Here is a 23,385-nt window from a genome sequence, read left to right as displayed (position 1 = left end):
ACTGCGCTATTCCTTATTGCTGTATCTATAGCGTTAGAGAACTTCAAACGTATCTTGTCATTCCTTAGTACTTCCGTATCCCACTTCTTTGCGTATTGATTCTTCCTGACTAATTTCTCGAACTTCAGCCTACTCTTCATCACTACTATATTGCGATCTGAGTCTATATCTGCTCCTGGGTACGCCTTACAATACAGTATCTGATTTCGGAATCTCTGTCTGACCATGATGTAATCTAATTGAAATCTTCCCGTATCTCCCGGCCTTTTCCAAGTATACCTCCTCCTCTTGTGCTTCTTGAACAGGGTATTCGCTATTACTAGCTGAAACTTGTTACAGAACTCAATTAGTCTTTTTTTTTTTTTTTTTTTTTTTTTTTTTTTGCTATTTAGGGAGTAAAATAACTGATGATGGTCGAAGTAGAGAGGATATAAAATGTAGACTGGCAATGGCAAGGAAATCGTTTCTGAAGAAGAGAAATTTGTTAACATCTAGTATAGATTTAAGTGTCAGGAAGTCGTTTCTGAAAGTATTTGTATGGAGTGTAGCCATGTATGGAAGTGAAACATGGACGATAACCAGTTTGGACAAGAAGAGAATAGAAGCTTTCGAAATGTGGTACTACAGAAGAATGCTGAAGATAAGGTGGGTTGATCACGTAACTAATGAGGAGGTATTGAATATGATTGGGGAGAAGAGAAGTTAGTGGCACAACTTGACTAGAAGAAGGGATCGGTTGGTAGGACATGTTTTGAGGCATCAAGGGATCACAAATTTAGCATTGGAGGGCAGCGTGGAGGGTAAAAATCGTAGAGGGAGACCAAGAGATCAATACACTAAGCAGATTCAGAAGGATGTAGGTTGCAGTAGGTACTGGGAGATGAAGAAGCTTGCACAGGATAGAGTAGCATGGAGAGCTGCATCAAACCAGTCTCAGGACTGAAGACCACAACAACAACAACCTCTCTCATTCCTTGTCCCAAGCCCATATTCTCCTGTAACCTTTTCTTCTACTCCTTCCCCTACAACTGCATTCCAGTTGCCCATGACTATTAGATTTTCGTCCCCCTTTACATATTGCATTACCCTTTCAATATCCTCATACACTTTCCCTATCTGTTCATCTTCAGCTTGCGACGTTGGCATGTATACCTGAACTATCATTGTCGGTGTTGGTCTGCTGTCGATTCTGATTAGAACAACCCGGTCACTGAACTGTTAACAGTAACATACCCTCTGGCCTACCTTCCTATTCATAACGAATCCTACACCTGTTATACCATTTTCTGCTGCTGTTGATATTACCCGATACTCATCTGACCAGAAATCCTTGTCTTCCTTCCACTTCACTTCACTTCACTGACCCCTACTATATCTAGATTGAGCCTTTGCATTTCCCTTTTCAGATTTTCTAGTTTCCCTACCACGTTCAAGCTTCTGACATTCCACGCCCCGACTCTTAGAACGTTATCCTTTCGTTGATTATTCAATCTTCTTCTCGTGGTAACCTCCCCCTTGGCAGTCCCCTCCCGGAGATCCGAATGGGGGACTATTCCGGAATCTTTTGCCAATGGAGAGATCATCATGACACTTCTTCAATTACAGGCCACATGTCCTGTGGATACACGTTACGTGTCTTTATGCAGTGGTTTCCATTGCCTTCTGCATCCTCATGTCGTGGATCAATGCTGATTCTTCCGCCTTTAGGGGCAATTTCCCACCCCTAGGACAAGAGTGTGCCCTGAACCTCTATCCGCTCCTCCGCCCTCTTTGACAAGGCTGTTGGCAGAATGAGGCTGACTTCTTATACCGGAAGTCTTCGGCAGCCAATGCTGCTTATTTATCAAAATTTAGGCAGTGGCGGGGATTGAACCCGGGACCGAAGACGTTTTGATTATGAATCAAAGACGCTACCCCTAGATCACGGGTAGATAGTTTGGGACAGCTAAGTACATATAAAGCACTTTACTCCCATATTCCATTCAGTAGGCAGCATCATTGTGTTGCTTTAGAGAGTCTACTCTGGGAGTGGATTACCTACGTTACATACATATAAATTTTTCACCATCGCCAACTGGATGCTCGCAGCAGATGTGTCAATGTAAGTTTTTATTATTGCTGTATGTTGCAGTGTACAAATTTCCCAAATGAAAGATGTATTAACATAAACACACAATAACCAAAAACTGCAAACAGTATATAGACTAACGCAAGCTTTTGCTCTCTGCCAACAGAAAACACTAAGAGCTGCAGATCTGAGGCCAGCGAGTGCACACAACTGGCACCAAATCACCAGATTTGCAGTCCCTAGACACAAGTGTCCTGACTACAGTATGTGCCTTTTGCTCCCATCAGCACGTGCCGCATTCTCTTAACAACAGAAAACGTCCAGTTACGGGCTGCCGAGACCGGATTGCCACTACACACCAGCCACTACAACTCATGAACTCTAGCACAGAGTTAAAGCAGCATGGAATAATATGACTGAATCCGTCATCCGAGTTCACTTTCACTTGATGCCCAGCTGGGTCAGAGTAGGTGTGGCCCTCACCAAAGGTGACACCTTAGTGCTAAATACTCCAAACAACCTACAAATTTAATTACATATCCTTCCTTATACTGCATAGGCACCGTAAGAAAAGTTTCATTGCTAATATCCTTCCTGGTGGTGTCATTTTAATGGCCAGTAGCATCCTTGGGGAGGAGAGGTATACGCTGGAGAAGACCCCATCACCCACATCCCATGATGAGAGGGACAAGGACACACACACACACACACACACACACACACACACACACACACACACACACACACAACTTCACTCAAATTTCATTGAAGCAAATAAATTACATTTGTTTTGAAGGAAATTTGACTGTGGAGTTTATGTGTGTGATGTTTTTCCTTTTGACTTTAAACTCTAGTCTTATCTTTGTGGAGATTATCAGCAAAGTTGCCGAGAGGTATGTGGTGGTGGTGGTGGTGGTGGTGGTGGTGGTGGTGGTGTATGAACTGTGACTGATTTATGTTTTCCCGTCCAGTTGTTGGATCTCTGAATCATTTCTGAAAGTAGTCAGACTGCTATAGGGATTTTACTTTTGGTGTAGAGGTAGTGAGAATTTTTGTTGCTTCTTGTGGGTCAAAGCAATGCTGTCAGCCTTTATTTAAACTGATTTCATAAAGAAATTATCTGCTACAACATTCCTTTCTTGGTTTACAAGTATCACAATCAGAGGTATTACAACTTACTCTCCCAATTTTTTTTTCCCCCTCCTTACTGAGGTGTGCAAAATGTATTATATGTAAACAATTCACCCCCACACACATAGCAAATCTATGTTTGAGACATATTCATCTATCGGGTTGCTTAGGCAATACCAGGGTAAACCTGTTTCTAGGCAGTAGCTCCTTATTATCTTTCCAGTCTCACAGAAGTGAAATTTTTAGCTCGCTGAGGTCTGATCTGGGTTGACTTTCTGACAAATCTAACCCCCCCTGCCCCCACCCCCAATTAGTCTAGCATTCCATTCCGTTATTTTCTTCTCTCTTAAGGCAAAATGTTCACACAATGAAAGAAGGCCAGACAGCATGATAACAGAGTACTTGTTAGTACTTCTGCAATATATGAATCCAGAATGTTAACCACCTCACTTGGTTTAATATATTAAGTTTTTGTGATCATACAGATTTTTCCTCCACTGATATTTACCACTGCTTTAAACAAAAGGACTGTACAGGAATAATGAGGATAGCTACCAAAAATTCTAAATAACAGCTGTCACCAATGTAAGACATGTACATTATTTTGAAGTGTGCAAAGTGGAAATGCTTAAAAGTAACTATGAAACTATATAAGCAGTTGCAGTATCTAAAATTCTTCAGTCAACTTTATTATAAAAAAATACAGATTTTTGTAACAATATTTTTTCATAATCTTAAGCAACACCTTGCTTTCATATACAAACGAGGCATAACAAAAGTTAAATTTCTTTATAGTTTCTCTCAGTCTTACAATATAGTTCATTTCTTAAAAATCTTACAAAATGGAAATGAAGCAGCAATTCGCAGTTATGGTAAAGTAGATTATTTTATTCACGTAAAATGTCATTGTTTTATTAATATACATACTGTAGTGTCAAAAATGAAATTTATCAGGCTAAAACAAAATATCATGTCCCATCATGAGATTTAAATGACAACTGACAGTATTAAAATATCAAAATGATCTCAACAGTGTGATAATGTTACAAAAAGGAAAACTGTAACACATGTGTTAATGGGAGCATGACTGACTTCAGTGACCAATTTAATCCACAAATTGCTGTGGTAGTTGCATCTTTTATATAACAATAAAACCAAGTTTCAACTTGGAACATTTATTACAAATTGCTTAGTCTTAAGACAAAGAACTAGTTCAATTCTCCAATGAAATAACAAAAGTAACTACACCCACTCACTCAGTCCTGGTTTTATAAATGTTAAGCCATTTTCAAAACTGAAATTTTTCTCAACATTCACTCAATTACCAAGTTGTTTTGTGTTGCATACAAACACAATTTTACAGTCATTATCACCATCCTATTTTCTTCATCATCATTATAATTATAATCACCATTTTATCTCATCATCATCATCACCATCTTATTCTCTTCATCATGACCACGTAAGACAGGAATCTGCCATTTGTTCAGTACTGATTTAGCAGAATCTGAAACAAGAATCACGCCCATCTTACACAAGTTGAAATTTCATCCTCTCTAAGAATAGAGTTTTTTCTCATAAAATGTCTGAAAAATTTAATATTCAGTATCCTAAACAACAAGAAATGTATTTCATAATGGGACTTTTCACTCAGTAATTGTAGGAGTAAATTTAGTGTACATACTGCTACAGTGAAAGCCAGAATTTTGTCACTACTGGAAGAAGCAGTATCTTCAGTGTTGTGTCGGCAGACTTGCCAACACTACGCACACTAATTGAAAGAGGCGGCCAAGATGCACGCGCTAACTCACGAAGGATGGAGTGAGGTCTGAAACAGGAGACTTAATGAATGCTATAAAGAAAAGTACGTAGCTCCTTTGGTACTTATCTTTTAATCCATCCTTTGTATACATCGTTCTTGATGAGACATCTGGAGATTGTGGCGATACAAGTGAGACTCTTTAGATACAAGCTATCTAAGGCTAATGGCGCCTTACTGGGTCGTAGACATGAACTTAGCTGAAGGCTATTCTAACTGTCTCTCGGCAAATGAGAGCAAAGGCTTCGTCAGTATAGTCGCTAGCAACGTCGTCGTACAACTGGGGCGAGTTCTCGTACGTCTCTCGAGACCTGCCGTGTGATGGCGCTCGGTCTGCGATCACACAGTGGCGACAAGCGGGTCCGACATGTACTAATGGACCGCGGCCGATTTAAGCTACCACCTAGCAAGTGTGGTGTCTGGCAGTGACACCACATTCAGAATGTAAAAAAAAAATTGTTGTTCAACGTCCATTTGCTACAGTTTTAGTTTTGTGGAACTCTTATCTTCATTGACACTTTTATTCAATGAATACTTACGGGTTTTGAATTCCTCAATTTAATTTATATAAGAACTGTCTATAGAATAATATTGCACTAATCTTGTGTGTGGCAAGTATTATAGACCACTTCATGTGTTTAAGCAAAAGTAGAGACCATCAAAAGATGTGAAGAAACATACAAGTTGTGATTCAGAAGTTTCACGACTGATTCATTTCTGAATAGAGGAGCGCACGCAGACTGGTTCTGTCGGGTGGGGGAAGTTGTGGGGGGTCTCAGGGAACGAACAAACATTGCGGCAGTTGCCTCCAGAACCCTGGAGAGTGCGCATTGCTTGCAGTGTGAGTGCATGTCATTGACCTCAGTCGAAAAGTTGGAGAGGCAAAAATGGAGTGGTGTTATGCAATAAAGTTTTGCGTGCGAATGAAAAAAACCGTCATGGAGACTCTTGGTATGATTCAAGAGGCCTTTTACGGAAGAAGCCATGTCCTGTGCAATGGTTTTCATGTGGCACAAACGTTTCAAAGATGTGCGTGGGAATGTTGTAGACGACGACCACTCTGAGAGGCCATCATTAAGCCAAACGGATCAAAACTTGGAGAGAATGCGGGAACTTTTAAACAATGACCATTGTCTTAGTACTAGATTAATTGCTAATGATCTGGGACTCAGTCAGAGTACAGTGTGGAGGATTGTGACGGAGAATTTGATGATGCGAAAAGTGTGTGCCCAAAGTTTTGTTGGTGGATCAGAAGAAACGGCACATGACTGTTTGCCACGAAATGCTCCAACAGTTGAATGTTGATCCGAACCTTCTGTAGAAGTGGTTACTGGTGATGAGACCTGGGTCTACAAGTACGATCGTGAGTCAAAGCATCAAAGCTCAGAATGGCACACTGCTTCCGTCGTGTGTGAAGTGGGTTTTTTTTTTTTTGTTGGAATGATTCACAAAGAGTTTGTTGCTCGTGGACAGAATGTCAAAGGCGACTTTTATGCTGGAGTGCTCCACCACTTGAGGGATTGAGTTCACCATGTCTGCCCGGCAATCAAACGCAATTTGATTCTCCACCACGACAACGTGCCCGCTCACACGTCGTGCACTGCTGCCGAAGTTATGGTCAAGTTCAATGTGACACCGCAGCCACCCTACACAGCCCCGACATGGCTCCAAGTGACTTTCTTCTTTCCCCGAACCAAGACAGGCCTAAAAGGGAAGCAATTCGACTCCATCCAGCAGGCTTCGACAAGAGCTGTTGATAAGATGATGCCTGAGGCCTTCAGGAAGGGCTATGAACAGTGGAAGACGTGATGGCAGCACTGTGTTTATGCTGAAGGATCATATTTTGAAGAATTTTAGTCTGGTGTACTTAAATGTCCAATAAATTTCTAGTTCTGAGTTAAGTCTTGAAACTTTTGAATCACACCCTGTATGTAGTTTCATGAGAGTCAACTAACAATCGTCACTTACAGCCTTCCCGATTTCTTGTGCAATAGCAGACCAGCGACTCTTGCCACACTATTTGCAGTCATGTGTCTATTACCATAAGCATTCTGTAATTAGCAATTAATATCTGCTGCAGAAATGCCATTTTTAAAAGTAAGCAGTCACTGTATACTGTTTAAACACTGTCAATACATTGATGAACAAGTGCACAGTACATCTTTAATCAAATGGAAGGGTAGTACTTTCTACTGTGAACAAATTCAGCTGCAGTCACATTAAAATACTTTCGACAACTAAGTAATAGCACTGCAAACAATAGTCCCTACAAAACCCTCTTTCTTTTCCTTGTAGAAAAAAAGAAAGTAGTGGGGTCATATTGAAAGTGAACTTTCATAGAATAATTTGGCATGGAAACTACCTGTCATTCCAACGTTTGGTTCTTCAATTAAGAACGAGTTAAAAACCACATTTTTCAACTTGACTAATCTTAAGTAGTGTGGTCGCATGATATGTACAATTGTTCTCATGTACACTCAGCCTAGTGACTAGCCTAAAAAACCTGAAAAATCAGAGGGCAGGGTGGGGGGGGGGTGGGGGGGGGGGGAGGATGTGTTGTGTGATATCAGAGACTCAAAGAGGTGTGTGCACCTGAGAGACTCTGGGGGGTGGGGGGTGTTTTCTGAGTGGCTGCTAAGACGGATGGGAGGGCATCCTGAGAAGATGCAGTAGGGAAACAGGGTGGGGGAGGGGGGGGGGGTAGTGTAAATTCTGATAGGCGGAGAGACAGTAGGGCAATGATGACAAAAAACCGACAGACCTGATTGTTAAGCTTCCAATTTCAGTCACATGTTATATACAACAGAAAGAGCCATCTGTACAATGCTACGATGCATAGTATGAACATTGGTGGGGTAAACCTATCTGCGACTTATCGATAATGACCAGTTCTCAATGTCTGTCAGCATGCATTGCATGCCACTGTGAATGGATGACTACTACACAGATGAATTTGTTCCAACTTAAAAAATCCTATACAAATAATCAAACTCTATGTATTTGGTAATAATCTTTCTAATATCTTGCTAAAACATGCAGTCATCGAATTTACAGTAACACTACATGGTCCCCGCATTTTCATCCGCACTTTTGAAAACTTGCAGCTGACCACTGGTAGATCTCAATTTCTTATATTTTTCAACAAGAGGTTTTTTTTTCTTTATAAATAAATTCTACAGCTCCAGCAACCACTGCTGGTACGGTATCTTTTGTAAAGGTTTTGTTTGTGTTATGATGGATTCTTATAGATTCTACAACTTCAAATGACCCAGGTAAATAACTACTGAAGGCGAGGGGACTTCAAAAAGTAAGTTACACATTATCATAGCAGACCAAGTACCTTTTATTGAATGTTGCACTTCACTTCAAAGTGACCAGATACAAGAAAATTTCTCAATATTGTCGCCATGGCTCTAAACAACTGCCAGAACATAATAGCAATTACTCAGTTCTTTGACAACAGAAACCCACTTCTTGATCATGGAGCCACTCAGGAAATGCTGTTTAAATGTCTTTAGTTTTGGAAAACTTCCCTCTTCCTCCCCTTCTGAATCTGCTGTCTATATTCATATCTTTGTCTCCCTTTATGATCTCTCTCCCCCCCCCCCCCCCCCCCCCTCCCCACCACTCACTCACTCACTCACTCTCTTCCCTCCAATACTAAATTGGTGATACTCTGATGTTTCAGAATGTGTCCTACCATCTGATCAGATTCTATTCATTACCACCCCATTAGTTATGTGGCCTACCCATCTGGTCTTCAGCATTCTTATGTAGCACCATATTCAAAAGCTCCTATTCTCTTCATGTCTTTACTGTTTATCACCCCTGTTTCACTTCCATACATGGCTACACTCCACAGAAATACTTTCAGGAAAGACTGACTTACACTTAAATCTCTATTTGATGTTGGCAAGTTTCTCTTCATAAGAGATGCTTTTCTTTCCATTGTCAGTCTACATTTTATATCCTCTCTACTTTGGCCATCTTCAGTTATTTTGCTGCCCAAATAGAAAAATTTATCCACTATTTTAAATGTCTCATTTCCTAATCTCATTCCCTCAGCAGCACCTGATTTAATTCAACTACACTCCACTATCCTTGTTTTACTTTTGTTGATATTCATCTTACACTGAAGTGCCAAAGAAACTGGTATAGGCATGTGTATTCAAATACAGGGATACGTCAAAAGGCAAAATATGGTGCTGTGGTCAGCAATGCCTATATAAGACAACAAGGGCAGTTGTTAGATAGGTTGGTGCTGTGACAATGGCGGGTTATCAAGATTTAAATGAGCTTGTCGCACGAGCGATGGGACACATCATCTCCGAGGTTGCGATGAAGTGGGGATTTTCCCATATTACCATTTCACGGGTGTACTGTGGGTATCAGGAATCCGGTAAAACATCAAATCTCCGACATCACTGTGGCCGGAAAAAGATCCTGCAAGAACGGGACCAACGACAACTGAAGAGAATTGTTCAACGTGACATACATGCAACCCTTCTGCAAATTTCAATTCCGGGCCATCAACAAGTGTCATTGTGCGAACCATTCAACAAAACATCATTGATATGGGCTTTCAGAGTCGAAGGCCCACTTGTGTACCCTGGACGACTGCACGACATGGAGCTTTACCCCTCACCTAGGCCTGTCAACACTGACATTGGACTATTGATAACTGGAAACTCGTTGCCTGGTTGGACAAGTCTCGTTTCAAATTGTATCGAGTGGATGGATGTGTACAGGTGTGGAGACAACCTCATGAATCCATGGACCTTGCATGTCAGCAGGGGACTGTTCAAGCTTGTGGAGGCTCTCTAATGGTATGGGGCAAGATACGACTGACAGATGACATGTACCTAAGCATACTGTCTGATCACCTGCATCCATTCATGTCCATTGTGCATTCCGACAGACTAGGGCAATTCCAGCAGGGCAATGCAACACCCCAAACGTCCAGAATTCATAGAGTGGCTCCAGGAACACTCTTCTGAGTTTAAACACTTCCGCTGCCCACCCAAGCTCCCCAGACATGAGCATTACTTAGAATATCTGGGATGTCTTGCAACATGCTGTTCAGAAGAGATCTCCACCCCATCGTACTCTTACGGATTTATGGACAGCCCAGCAGGATTCATGGTGTCAATTCCCCCGAGCACTACTTCAGACATTACTCAAGTCCATGCCACATGTGTTGCAGCATTTCTCTGCGATCTGTTATACCAATGGAAATATGTTTGCATGACTTTTGTGTCCTGTGTTGTGGTTTGCTGATAAAAGATAAAAGCAAACTGAACAGGCACCATATTGATCTACAAATTCGTAGAGTGCCATGTTTGGCGCTTTTTGTGTTTATACTTGTTTAATAGAAAAATATGCAGTTTAATTGATGCATCACATTAATGATTTTTCCAAACTCCACAATTTTCAGTATGATTTGATATTTAAAAAGTCACCGAATAAAACTATTATCTCTATTCCAAATTAAAAACTTCCTTCATTACCACAAAAAGAATGTTTTGTGATGAAACCAGCAAACTGCTGAAAAACATAATGCGACAGATACTTCAGGTGGACATGAAGGAAATACCTGAAACACTGAATTGCACCTTCATACTAAGCTAGCAACTCTTATGGCCCAAGATCCATGCAAGTCTGTTTTCACAGCCCTAGCAACCGTGGGATGATAATGATGAACTCTACTTATGCCAATATGGCAAACATGCCATTAAGTATACCTAGAATGGTGGATCTCAGTCATTTAGATGTTATAAACAGATATCTATTCCTATTAAGTAATTTAGTGGAAAAGCATCTTTCCCTGCCAGCAGGAAATGTGGAAGCAATGAGCTGTCTCATACTTTGAAGGAAAAATAGAGAATACAGGTGTCTGGTTCCACATAATAGTAAAGTGCTGACTTACTAACAGGATTGTGTTTCAGAAGAGAACTTTCAAGTTATGACAATACTTTCTTTTGAAAAACTTTTCCACAGTGTGTGGTTGCATAGACATTTTTCCTTCAATTTATTGGATTTGAAGGGTTTAACGTAAATGGTTTCTTTTTTCCAGAAATTTCAATAAATGTGATCTGTGTTGTCAATAAAACTGAAACTCATTTTCATTTCAGCATAACACAAAAACAGCTAAATGAGAGAAAAACAACGAACATACAGTACTTCAAAAATAAGAAGTCAAAAACGAATAGAAGAATTGGCAAGAGAGACACCAAAATCAGTAAATAACAACTGCTATACCGGGGGAGGGGAAATTGAAACTGGCTATAAAATAAACAGTTATTTTGCTGTCTTTTTAAAATTTTGAACATGGTTGGAGCAGCAAATGTTGGGTGAAATCTTTCTGTTGAAATAGTAAACAGCCAACCAGCTGCAAAATGGAAGGTTTATTAAAACCCCTTTACCATGGTTTCAGTGTTTATAAAAATGTCTTCTTCAGAAGGAAATACTGACAACTGGCTTACACGTTGTGATAGAGGTTGTATTGACAGGCATCTTTCAGCTATATTTTAACATATGTTTACCACAACATGCAATTCAGTTGTCAGTATTTCCTCCTGAAGACCATGGTTTTCGAAACACTGAAACCATGGTAAAGGCACTTTAATAAACCTTCCATTCTGCAACTGATTGGTTGTTAACTGTTTCTACAAATAAAATACTTACAATCTGAGAGTCCACAATTACCTGTAATTTCGCAGCACTGGTAATTTTGATTTTCTGTGCAAAAATGACCAGGGTCTGTAATATGTTTCCCAGCTCTCCTCTGAATCTAAGTTCTTGGAATTTCAACAGTAAACCTCTCCATGATATACAATGTCTCTCTTGTAGCATGTCGCCTACAGTTTAATGAGCATCTCTGTTATGTTTCTGTGCTTACTAAATGATCCCATGATAAAATTTGCATTTTTGTTTGATCTTCTCTAAAGTGCAATACTCTAACATCCATCATAAAGCTGTTCTGTAAGCCACTTCTTTCGCTCATTACTTACATTTCCTGAAGTTTCTTTTAACGAATCTCGGCTCGGTATCTTCTTTTCCTGCAATGAGTTTTACGTGTTCATTTCCACTTCAGGTTACTCTGCATGATTACTTCTAAATATTTTAAAGTTGCTACTGTTTCCAGCGGTTTATCGCCAACAACGTAATTGGAGAGTAAGGGATTTCTTCCCCTACTTGTATTGGTTGGTTGATTTAAAAAAGGGGGGAGGGGGGGAGGGGGAAGGGACCAAAATGCGAGGTCATCGATCCCTTGTTCCCGGTAAAATAAAAATAATTACACAAGGGAAAGAAGAAAAGAAAGGAAATGTACAGCACAATAACAGGAGAACCAGCCACTCTGCGACACATTAAAACATCCACCCTAAAAGCATTAGAGTTGACAACACAAAGGGACAAAGGACATGCGCTAAAACTTATATAGAATGATAAAATCCACCATCATGTATAAAACATAAAACTAAATTAGCCAATGAGGCCTTGTCAGGCAACGAGTCTGGTAACTGAAGAGTGAGTCGCAGGGCAGCCAAAGAACAACATCTCACCAAGACAAGGGCCACTGTCAGCCGGGCGCAGAACTGACACTAAGGTGGGTCATCACAGTGCAGGAGGTAGCCGTGTGTCACCCAAGCACGGCCAATGTGAAGCTGGCAGAGAACCACAGGGTCCCTGCGAGAGGCCCACATGGAGGACTGCCACACATTCGTAATCTCCTTAATGGCACGCAGTTTGTGGTGCATGCTGAGGTTATGCCATTTCGTCTCCCAAAGCCGCAAAACCTTGTGGCGTAGTACTGAATGCAGGTCAGTAGCAGAGAAGCCGATCTCCACAAGTGGTTTCGGCATAGCCTGTCAGCAAGTTTGTTGCCTGGGATTCCGACTTGACCTGGGGTCCAGACAAACAACATTGAACGACCAGACCGTTGCAGGGCATATATGGAATCCTCGATGGTTGCTACAAAAGGATGACGAGGGTCAGTACACAGAAGAAACGACTCCCCAGGGGATGAACGGATGTGCTCAAGAGCATGAGATATAGCCACCAGCTCGGCAGTGAAAACACTGCAGCCATCGGTGAAGGAATGCTGTTCAAAATGTCCTCCATGGACATACATGAAGCCGACGTGACCATCAGCCATTGAGCAGTCCATGTAAACTACTTCGTGGCTTGGTACCTGTCAAGAATCAAGAGGAAATGGCAGCGGAGAGCCACGGGCTTAACTGAGTCCTTAGGACCATGTAAAAGGTTCAGATGAAGCCATGGCCTAGGTGTACATCATCATGGAGGTGTACGTGAATGGACCTCAAGTACAGGTGGTAAAGGCAGGGACTCCAGTTCTGAAAGAAGGGATCGCACACGAACTGCAATTGGAAGCCCTGAGCTGGGCTGCTGATGCAGGAGATGAACTGCTGTGGGTGGGAAAAGGAGACAGTGATTCGGATGTGCAGGACAACTACGAACTTACGCGACATAATTGGCCAGCAGTTGTGCATGCCTAACCTCCAATGGAGGGACTCCAGCCTCCACAAGGACGCTGGTCGCCGGACTCATCCTAAAAGCTCCTGTCACTTGGCGAACGCCACAGTGAAGCACTGTGTCGAGTACATGCAACGATGAGCGCGCCGCTGAACCATAAACCCAGACTCCCATAGTCAAAGTGGGATTGAACAAGGGCTCTGTAGAGCTGCAGCAGCGTAGAGCGATTTGCACCCCAGTTGGTGTTGCTCAGACAGCAGAGGGCATTAAGATGCTGCCAGCACTTCCGCTTAAGCTGACGAAGATGAAGAGGCCTAAGAGTCGATATGTCTCCACTACAGTGAGTGGATCGTCATTAAGGTAAACTTCTGGTTCTGGATGAACTGTATGGCGCTGACAGAAGTGCATAACAAATGACTTTGCGGCCGAAAACTGGAAACTGTGGGCTAGAGCCCATGACTGCTGCGCCTTATGGATGGCCCCCGTAGGTGCCACTCAGCAACACCAGTACTGGTGGAGTAGTACAAAATCCAGAAGTTGTCTGCATACAGAGAGGGTAAGACAGACAGCCCTACAGCTGCTTCTGGACCGTTAATGGCCACTAAAAATAGTGATACGCTCAATACAGAGCCCTGCGGGACCCCATTCTCCTGGATATGCGGGCAGCTTTGGGAGGCACCAACTTGGACATAGAAAGTATGGAGTATTTTGAATAAAAACTCGGGAGTAGCCATCAAAGACCCCACCCATATAATATGGCAAGGATATGATGTTGCCAGGTGGTGTCATACACTTTTCGTAAATCAAAAAAGATGGCAACTAGGTGTTGGCATCTGGAAAAGGCTATTTGGATGGCAGACTTGAGAGACCCAAGATTATCAGTGGTAGAGCGACCCTGCGGACCTGCCCTTACATGGAGCCAGTAGGCCATGTGACTCCAGCGGCTTACAAACAACATTGGTGAGGCTGATGGGCCAATAGCTATCCACATCAAGAGGGTTTTTACTGGGTTTGAGCACCGGAATGATGGTGCTCTCCTGCCATAATGATGGAAAGACGCCATCGCACCAGATCTGGTTGAAGATGATGAGGAGATGTCGCTTGTAGTCAGATGAGAGATGTTTAATAATCTGACTGTGGATCCGATCTGGCCCAGGAGCTGTGTCGGGGCAATGTGCAAGTGCACTGAGGAGCTCCCACTCTGTAAATGGGGCATTATAGGATTCACTATGGCATGTAGTGAACGAGAGGACTTTCCCTTCCAGCCGCCGTTTGAGAGTGAGAAAGGCTGGGGGGTAATTCTCTGACACACAGGCTCGAGCATAGTGCTCAGCAAAGTGCTCGGCAATCGCATTTGTGTCAGTAGATAACATGCCATTTATGTTAACACCAGGAACACCTGGTGGGGTCTGGTACCCGAAAAGAGATTTGATCTTTGCCGAGACTTGCGAAGGTGACGTATGGCACCCAATGGTTGAGACATATCTCTCCCAACACTCCTGCTTCCATCATTTTATAAGTTGGTGAATACGGGCATGGTGCCGTTTAAAGGCTATGAGGTGCTCCAGGGAAGGGTGCCGCTTATGCTGCTGTACAGCTTGCCGACACTCCTTAATTGCTTAAACGACTTCCAGCGACCACCAAGGGACTGCCTTTCACTGGGGCACCCTAAAGTGCGAGGGATCGCATTTTCTGCCACATAAACTATTGTTGTAATCACCTGCTTAATCATCACATCGATGTTTAAGTGTGAGGGAGTTTCAACAGTAACATCAGAGGTGAAAGTTTCCCAGTCTGCCTTGTTTAAAGCCAATCTGGGCAGGCATCCATGGGCCCGATACCTGGGAATCGGCAGGAAGATGGGGCAGTGGTCACTACCACACAGGTCGTCATGTGCTCTCCAGTGGATAGATGGGAGAAGTCCTGGGCTGCAAATTGATAAATCAATGGCCGAGTAACTACCATGAGCCACACTGAAATGTGTGGCGGCCCCAGTATTTAAGATAAGAGGCAGAGGTCAAACTGAGATAGTAAAGTTTCGGCATCTCTGCCTTGGCCAGTAAGCATGGTGCTACCCCACAAGGGGTTATGGGCGTTAAATCTCCCAAAGGTAGGAAAGGCTTAGGGAGTTGATCAATCAGTGCAGTTAATACATTCAGGGATACTGCACCATCTGGAGGAAGATATACATTGCAGACAGTAATTTCCTGTGTAGTCCTTATTCTTACAACCACAGCTTCAAGACGGGTTTGAAGGGGCACAGTCTCACTACAGACTGAGTTTAGGACATAAACGCAAACTCCACCAGACACTCGATTATAGTCACTAGGGTTCCTGTAGTATCTCTTATAGCCGCGGAGGGCAGGGGGTCCGCATTGCCGTGGAGGGCAAAGCAGAAAGCAGGTGTAAAGCTTAACAGTTGCTGTAGCTCAGCCAGGCAGTGAAAAAAACTGCCAGAATCTCCACCTTATCCACAGACGCACAGCTTGTAGATAGTGGTAGTGTGGGTGCAACTGCCATTCCCTTGGTCTTGGGGACCTTCTTTTTGATGTCTCTCGTTGCTCCTTATGTTTCCCTGGCTGGGAGGACTTCACTGATTCAGTCTCCAGGACTGAGGATAAGCGTGAAGCCCTATGATCAGCTACTTTTGGGCTCTTCAGCCACTGGCAAGTGTCATCTTTCCCACTAGCAGAAACCTGGGAAGGGAGTGACCCAAAGGACTCCTTTCTAGTGAGAGGAGTCAAAGAAGCCTTATGCTTCTCTGGCACAGAAGTGGGGACTGAAATCCTCAATGGTTGGGGGGATGTTGCTCCCGTCCCGAAGTAGGTGGTGCGGGAGCAACAGGGAGGGAAGTGCCCCATTCAACTAAGATCGATGCTGCTCATCTTTAACTTTAACGTTTCACTATTTCTAATTTAATTATTTTTTCGTAGTTCAGTACACCTTCTTTCTGTTTTCATGCTTGATATCTGGTCAGTTTTTGATGGACTATCTCCAGGGACATCTCATCACTAAATCTGAGGGGGGTGCAATGGGGAGTGTGTCTTGTATGTGGTTTGCCAGCTCACCTGGGCTGTAAATGGTGGTCTACTACAGATTTAGCACAAAGCAGCCTTCACAAAGACAACCTACAAAAAATGTCTTCATTTTTCTACTCTGACACATGGTAGCTTCAGAATTTATTCTTTACAAGCTCTGACAATAAATGTTTACCTATACCACTATTAGTCATTTGTCGGATAGGTTCCATTCTCTCCCAGATATAACTTCAGTGTTGCGAACTTTTTGCTCATTGTACTTACGTTCATCTCTGAATGAAATTTTTAATGTTTAGGACTTTCGACCTTTTCACGTATTTTGTGTCCCTGTTCTGCAATGCACCTATAAATATGTCACAAAAGCAAAAAATAAAAAATGTAGACATATGGATAATTTCTCATTGATATTCCAACTGATGAAACATAACTTCAGACAACAGCTCCAGCAAGAAATAAACAAACACATCCTAGTGGTGTAAAAACAAAGGAATAACAATCATCTATTAGAGAAAACAAATTACAGCAGTCATTATACCTGTTGTCTTTACGTGAGGCATCTGATAAGAGGTGTCATTCATCTTCAACATTTACTTTCACTCTGCCCATTGGTTTCAGATCTGATGATACTTCAAAATTGCATCCTGTGGCCTGTATTATGTCTGGCACAGTTGTATCTTCTGCAATTTCAACTAGTGTCAAACCATCTTCTGCATCAACCTCAAAAACACCCTATAACAGATTTTTGATGAACTACAACATTTCATAAAACACATGAAATATATACACCTAGGGAAAAAAAATCTTTGTTATTAACAAAATCCAACAGATAAATTTTACTTATAATGGATACTTAAATTTCAGTAAGTGGACAAATAACACTAAAAAAACCTAAGTGGCCTATCCAGTAGCATCTTCCAGCTTTTGAATGTGGGTTATCTTCCAAATTTTACATACTTATGGACAAAAATCATTTAGTCAAATTGCAAATTCTCCAGATGGTGAAAAATATCTAATGGCTGAAAACAAAACTGCTTCCATTGCTACATGCATGCTAAAAATTCCATATAATTATATAACCCGTTTCTATTAACACTTTGACTGGTGGCAGAATTTTGGTTGGGTTCTTTGGGGAAGGAGACCAGACAGCGAGGTCATCGGTCTCATCAGACCGTGCCGTGCCCTTTCAAAGGAACCATCCCAGCATTTGCCTGGAGCGATTTAGGGAAATCGCGGAAAACCTAAATCTGGATGGCCGGATGCGGGATTGAACTGTCGTCCTCCCGAAAGTGAGTGCTGAATTTTGGTATTTTTTTTACTTTGGCCATGACTTTCTTCCTTAATATTATTTTAGAAAATTGAAAGCTAGTATATCTTATCATTCATGAAATTGTAAAAAAATGATTTTAACCTGATAAATATGGTGTGATCAAATATGATGCACATGGCTCATTTTAAACTTACGATGCAGCTAGAAGCTTTATACGGCCCTATGCATCACTCGTGACACACACTTGTATCTGATAAAGATATTATTGCAAATAAAAACTCCATTACCTGTTATATAATTGCTTCAATTAACAAAATAAAAAACTTATATTTTTAGACATTTGTACATTGCAAAAAAACAGTCCATGCACATCAAACTCTGAGAGGGCAAATTTGACATTTCAATGACACTGCTTGCTATGCTTTCACCAATCTGCTTCTGGTAACAGTTGTTACATTGTCGTCTCACTGCAGTTTCATCCAGTTTGTGAGTACTGGTGTCTCCTTAACATTGTCAATCCCAAGCAACTAATTTGCGAGAGCCTCATGGAAAGCAATTATACCGATTTTTGCGTTGTAATTTGAACATACAAAGTATGAGCATTTATAAGAGTAGTATTGAAAAGTAATTCAAAGGCCACTTTGAAGAACCACTTCACTTCATTGACTTCCATAGATTTTCTTTTGATCTGAAAATCATTGAAGGATCTGGGTGTATTGTAATCCACAATTGTATTTGGTTTTTTCACTTCATCTCTCCTTGTTTTCACTGTCACAAGCTAAGGTTTGTGTTTGGTTGTCAAAAAAAATGATGTCCCTCTTGTCATGCCATTTTCTAACAATCACCTTTGTGTTGCTTTCCACAACCACCATTCCCCCGTCATCAATTTTTTATGATAATAGTTTTTGGATTTCCCCTTCTTTTTTCATGGAGGGTCCCAACCAGATGAACTTGTTTTTCTAGCAGAATGTGCACCAAGTTAATAGAAGTTTAGAAATTATCTACAAAGAGTGTCCTTCCAGAATTCAAAAGTGATTCCAATAACTCCATGACAATTGTTATGTCTATAGCATTAATGTCTTTTCCACAATACACTTTAACATTCCAAGTATGTCCACTTACAGCACACACTTCGTATCATTTCATCCTGTATTTAAAATGTTTTCCAGAAATGTACTGATGAATGTGTAACCTTTCACCAAATGGAACCACTGTTTCATTGGTATGAACAGTTTAACCTGGAATGAAAGCTTCCTGGAATTTTGTGTTCAGACAGTTCACAATCTTCTAATTTTGAACACTTTTTCATGTTCATCTATGTTTTCACTGTCACAAAGCAACAAATCAAACATATTTCAGGACATAGTAGAAGACACCTGGTTTTTGTAAAGCGGATTTTCGCTTCAAAAACCCTCCATTGTTGGCTTATCAAGCCCTAGCCACAACGTAAGTCCTGTAAGTTTCCTGAAATCATCAATGCTGATATCACTCCATAAAGTCAGTCTTGATTATGGTAATAATGTCCCTGCATTATTCCACTAACAAGCTTTTGTTCACCATAACAGTGTTTCCTTCACTACGTAACTGCACATTCTTCAGCAAGGGGGAGGGGGGGGGGGGGGAAGATGATCAACTGGATTAATATTTGTTGCAGGTAGACTGCCCAAAAGGGATTGACTACGCCACAGTTACTAAAAAAAAAAAAAAAAAAAAAAAAATTGTTTATATTTGCCTGCACATCAGACCACTTCATTCGTGCAGTAGCGAGCCCATCAGTACAAGACATCTTCAGGTGACAGCTCACTTTCACTGTACTCGTCAATGAAAGATGAACCTTCATTTGACTCATTTGTGGATGTATCATTCGTATCCAGCATGAGTTTCTTTTGTTTCTTCAATGGAATTACTTCATCTTCACTATTACTCTCGCTCAAGTAAGGAGCATGATAGTCTGGGTCATAATAACTGCCACTTCCAAACAGTGATTCAACACAAACTCTATTCCTCCAACCATTTTCAGATTCGATCCTCTTGTGAATTCATTATTCATCAAACAACCACAATGTCTCGCTGGAAACAAGAACTACACAACACTGCATATGTAAACAAAATGCCAGTACTGGTAAGGAACACACATCGATGCTACACTGTAATCACGTGGAAATTGCCTGTCATCCAGTGCTGCCATTACTAAATCAACATCACAGAACTTTTTTCACTGGTCAGTAGAATGTAGCACCCATTTTCTTTCAGCACAGCTGTGATTGTATATTCAGCACATGCAAACACTCATGACCCCTCACGTAATCCAATATGATGCACATGGTGAAAACAGAAAACTGATGTGCATCATATGTAATGAATATGGTAGTGAAAGTGTTAAATGTACCAAGTCCTATATGTATCTATTTATGACATTTCAACAATGTAGGAAAAGACATATTGCAAATTACTGTAAAGAAGACATGTTAAAGTTCCAGACAGGTACATTAAAAGACACTTGCATAAACTATCACATGGCTCCATTCGCACTTCTGTCCACATTAAACCCACCAACCACAAACAGTACCTACATTTTAACAGCTGTCATCCATGTTGTTGTTGTTGTTGTTGTTGTTGTCTTCAGTCCAGAGACTGGTTTGATGCAGCTCTCCATGCTACTCTATCCTGTGCAAGCTGCTTCATCTCCCAGTACCTACTGCAACCCACATCCTTCTGAATCTGCTTAGTGTATTCATCTCTTGGTCTCCCTCTACGATTTTTACCCTCCACGGTGCCCTCCAATACTAAATTTGTGATTCCTTGATGACTTAAAACATGTCCTACCAACCGATCCCTTCTTCTAGTCAAGTTGTGCCACAAACTTCTCTTCTCCCCAATCCTATTCAATACCTCCTCATTAGTTACGTGATCTACCCACCTAATCTTCAACATTCTTCTGTAGCACCACATTTCGAAAGCTTCTATTCTCTTCTTGTCCAAACTAGTTATCGTCCATGTTTCACTTCCATACATGGCTACACTCCATACAAATACTTTCAGAAACTACTTCCTGACATTTAAATCTATACTCGATGTTAACAAATTTCTCTTCTTCAGAAACGCTTTCCTTGCCATTGCCAGTCTACATTTTATATCCTCTCTACTTCAACCATCATCAGTTATTTTACTCCCTAAATAACAAAACTCCTTTACTACTTTAAGTGTCTCATTTCCTAATCTAATTCCCTCAGCATCACCCGACTTAATTTGACTACATTCCATTATCCTCGTTTTGCTTTTGTTGATGTTCATCTTATATCCTCCTTTCAAGACACTCTCCATTCCATTCAACTGCTCTTCCAAGTCATTTGCTGTCTCTGACAGAATTACAATGTCATCGGCGAACCTCAAGGTTTTTATTTCTTCTCCCTGGATTTTAATACCTATTCCGAATTTTTTTTTTGTTTCCTTTACTGCTTGCTCAATATACAGATAGAATAACATCGGGGAGAGGCTACAACCCTGTCTTACTCCCTTCCCAACCACTGCTTCCCTTTCGTGTCCCTCGACTCTTATAACTGCCATCTGGTTTCTGTACAAATTGTAAATAGCCTTTCGCTCCCTGTATTTTACCCCTGCCACCTTCAGAATTTGAAAGAGAGTATTCCAGTTAACATTGTCAAAAGCTTTCTCTAAGTCTACAAATGCTAGAAACGTAGGTTTGCCTTTTCTTAATCTTTCTTCTAAGATAAGTCGTAAGGTTAGTATTGCCTCACGTGTTCCAACATTTCTACAGAATCCAAACTGATCTTCCCCGAGGTCCGCTTCTACCAGTTTTTCCATTCGTCTGTAAAGAATTCGCGTTAGTATTTTGCAGCCGTGACTTATTAAACTGATAGTTCGGTAATTTGCACATCTGTCAACACCTGCTTTCTTTAGGATTGGAATTATTATATTCTTCTTGAAGTCTGAGGGTATTTCGCCTGTCTCATACATCTTGCTCACCAGATGGTAGAGTTTTGTCATGACTGGCTCTCCCAAGGCCATCAGCAGTTCTAATGGAATGTTGTCTACTCCCGGGGCCTTGTTTCGACTCGGGTCTTTCAGTGCTCTGTCAAACTCTTCACACAGTATCTTATCTCCCATTTTGTCTTCATCTACATCCTCTTCCATTTCCATAATATTGTCCTCAAGTACATCGCCCTTGTATAAACCCTCTATATACTCCTTCCACCTTTCTGCCTTCCCTTCTTTGCTTAGAACTGGGTTGCCATCTGAGCTCTTGATATTCATACAAGTGGTTCTCTTCTCTCCAAAGGTCTCTTTAATTTTCCTGTAGGCAGTATCTATCTTACCCCTAGTGAGACAAGCCTCTACAGCCTTACATTTGTCCTCTAGCCATCCCTGCTTAGCCATTTTGCACTTCCTGTCGATATCATTTTTGAGACGTTTGTATTCATTTTTGCCTGCTTCATTTACTGCATTTTTATATTTTCTCCTTTCATCAATTAAATTCAATATTTCTTCTGTTACCCAAGGATTTCTACTAGCCCTCATCTTTTTACCTACTTGAACGTCTGCTGCCTTCACTACTTCATCCCTCAGAGCTAACCATTCTTGTTCTACTGTATTTCTTTCCCCCATTCCTGTCAATTGTTCCCTTATGCTCTCCCTGAAACTCTCTACAACCTCTGGTTCTTTCAGTTTATCCAGATCCCATCTCCTTAAATTCCCACCTTTTTGCAGTTTCTTCAGTTTCAATCTACAGTTCATAATCAATAGATTGTGGTCAGAGTCCACATCTGCCCCTGGAAATGTCCTACAATTTAAAACCTGGTTCGTAAATCTCTGTCTTACCATTATATAATCTATCTGATACCTTTTAGTATCTCCAGGATTCTTCCATGTACACAACCTTCTTTTATGATTCTTGAACCAAGTGTTAGCTATGATTAAGTTATGCTCTGTGCAAAATTCTACCAGGCGGCTTCCTCTTTCATTTCTTCCCCCCAATCCATATTCACCTACTATGTTTCCTTCTCTCCCTTTTCCTACTGACGAATTCCAGTCACCCATGACTATTAAATTTTTGTCTCCCTTCACTACCTGAATAATTTCTTTTATCTCATCATACATTTCATCTATTTCTTCATCATCTGCAGAGCTAGTTGGCATATAATCTTGTACTACTGTAGTAGGCATGGGCTTTGTGTCTATCTTGGCCACAACAATGCGTTCACTGTGCTGTTTGTAGTAGCTAACCCGCACTCCTATTTTTTTATTCATTATTAAACCTACTCCTGCATTACCCCTATTTGATTTTATATTTATAACCCTGTATTCACCTGACCAAAAGTCTTGTTCCTCCTGCCACCGAACTTCACTAATTCCCACTATATCTAACTTTAACCTATCCATTTCCCTTTTTAAATTTTCTAACCTACCTGCCCGATTAAGGGATCTGACATTCCACGCTCCGATCCGTAGAACGCCAGTTTTCTTTCTCCTGATAACGACGTCCTCTTGAGTAGTCCCCGCCCGGAGATCCGAATGGGGGACTATTTTACCTCCGGAATATTTTACCCAA

The 23,385-nt window shown here is 41.3% G+C and overlaps 1 protein-coding gene across 1 annotated transcript in view; it reads right to left on the bottom strand.

Annotated features, from left to right (window-relative positions):
* Positions 1–4,316: 4,316 nt before the first annotated feature.
* Positions 4,317–23,385, bottom strand: part of LOC126248090 (succinyl-CoA:3-ketoacid coenzyme A transferase 1, mitochondrial) — a 111,829-nt gene continuing 92,760 nt past the window's right edge. Inside the window, exons 10-11 of the mRNA XM_049948756.1 lie at positions 17,085–17,278; positions 4,317–4,706 (exon numbers count right to left, since the gene is read on the bottom strand). Coding sequence (XP_049804713.1) covers positions 17,120–17,278 — 159 coding nt within the window. The 3' untranslated portion in view covers positions 4,317–4,706; positions 17,085–17,119. The remainder of the gene's footprint in view (positions 4,707–17,084; positions 17,279–23,385) is intronic.

This window comes from Schistocerca nitens, chromosome 3 (assembly GCF_023898315.1).
Source record: "Schistocerca nitens isolate TAMUIC-IGC-003100 chromosome 3, iqSchNite1.1, whole genome shotgun sequence".
Taxonomy (NCBI): domain Eukaryota; kingdom Metazoa; phylum Arthropoda; class Insecta; order Orthoptera; family Acrididae; genus Schistocerca; species Schistocerca nitens.
Note: the sequence above shows the minus strand (reverse complement) of the source record. Positions and strands in the feature narration are given on the sequence as shown.